Source organism: Nicrophorus vespilloides, unplaced genomic scaffold, assembly GCF_001412225.1.
Source record: "Nicrophorus vespilloides isolate i.1.1-1 unplaced genomic scaffold, Nicve_v1.0, whole genome shotgun sequence".
Classification (NCBI taxonomy): domain Eukaryota; kingdom Metazoa; phylum Arthropoda; class Insecta; order Coleoptera; family Silphidae; genus Nicrophorus; species Nicrophorus vespilloides.
The window spans coordinates 38,699-40,178 of record NW_017099983.1 but is presented as its reverse complement, the minus strand read 5'-3'; the positions used below and the strand labels follow the sequence as shown (position 1 = coordinate 40,178).

General features: G+C 32.6%; 1 protein-coding gene across 2 annotated transcripts in view; it reads left to right on the top strand.

The window, feature by feature from the left end:
* The first annotated feature begins 9 nt into the window (after positions 1–9).
* Positions 10–1,480, top strand: part of LOC108566494 (homeobox protein cut) — a 28,085-nt gene continuing 26,614 nt past the window's right edge. For both annotated transcript variants that reach the window (XM_017926399.1, XM_017926398.1), the window contains exon 1: positions 10–215. In XM_017926399.1, the coding sequence (XP_017781888.1) occupies positions 93–215 (123 nt within the window). In that variant the 5' untranslated portion in view covers positions 10–92. The remainder of the gene's footprint in view (positions 216–1,480) is intronic.

Genomic DNA, 1,480 nt, shown 5'->3' with positions numbered 1-1,480 from the left:
TAGCGCAAAAAAAATTAGTTTTTGTTGTTTTTTTATTGTGTTTCGCGACGTTCTCCGGAAGTAAACTGGCGGAACTAGAGGATCGTATCCGCATGCAGCCTACGGCCACGGCTTCCATACCGCCTCCAGCGGATATGGACTTGCAGGCTATGCAATCCATGGACTGGCTGTTCAAGAAGGAGAGGATCTACCTTTTGGCGCAGTTTTGGCAACAGGTCAGTGGTTCTCGACTCTCAAGAAAAACTATTCTTATTATTTGTCCCGGAAATCTTTTTCGTTGTGTTTTCTTGGCGTAGCGCGCGCGGTTCCAAGTTCAAAGTTTATGTAAAGGGGAGGAAGAGCAGAGCGCATTCCGACACCGGAATGTGCGGATCGTAAAGCACGCACATTTAGCATTTAGCGCAAACTGCAAAATGAAAACTAAATAAATTTTACTCGATGGAATCGCTGAAGAAACGACAAAGTTCTTACGGATTTCGGGACTTAGAGATTGTTTTTTTTTTGTATGTATACACAAGTGCTTCGAGATTCAAGAGCGCTCTTCCATCAACGCTGCAACCGTTTTCCAGTACGCATTATAAATAAACAGTAAATTAAATCATCGTTTCGAAATTTTACACAATCACTTTTAACAATTTTCTACTTATATAATATAAAAAAAATATTCATAAGTTTAATACGAAAAATTACACAAAACTTACAAATTTTGTCTCAAATTTATTTGAAACTTTAACTCAAAAACAAACTTACAAATTATTACAAAATTTACTCGTATAGTTACAAGCAATATTTATTAGAAATTTTATCAGAGTCCGAGCAAATTTATTCGAAACTTTCACACAGTTTACAAACATCAATGAAAATACAAATTACACTTAAAAAAAAACTATACTTTATATATATTAAGAGAAAATTATATTTAGCATAAAAATTTGAAAACTTATTTGAATCAAAAATAACATCTCTTTGAGTCATCCGAATTGATTCTCGCGAGAATCTCGTCAAGTCATCCCAATTTATTTGTTTTGATATTAAAAATAAAAATTTCACAAAAAAAAAAATGCATTTATTTCGGATTTTGCGTTTTGTTTTTTCATTTGTTTCTCTGTCGTAACTCAGAATCATGTATATATATATCAAAAAGTGGGCTACTGTTATTTTTGGCGTTTAATGTTTCTGGACAGATCCGAAATATTTTCACAAGTTCCAAACAGAAATAAAAAATTGAAAAGTGAAATATTTGATGCAATTGGATTAAACATTTATTGCAGTATTAAATCTTGCGGAAAGTTAAAAATTCATATAAGATTATGTATTTAGTGTTATGTGTTTTTAAAAGTTAATAGGATTGGTTTTCTTATAAGATCTGTGTGAATTGGGAAGAAAAGTGATCGGGTTTTTTGTTGCGAATTCCTTGATATTTCCTTTCGACGAAGAATGTCTAAACGAGTGTAAATTATAAATTAAGTGGACGCAGAGG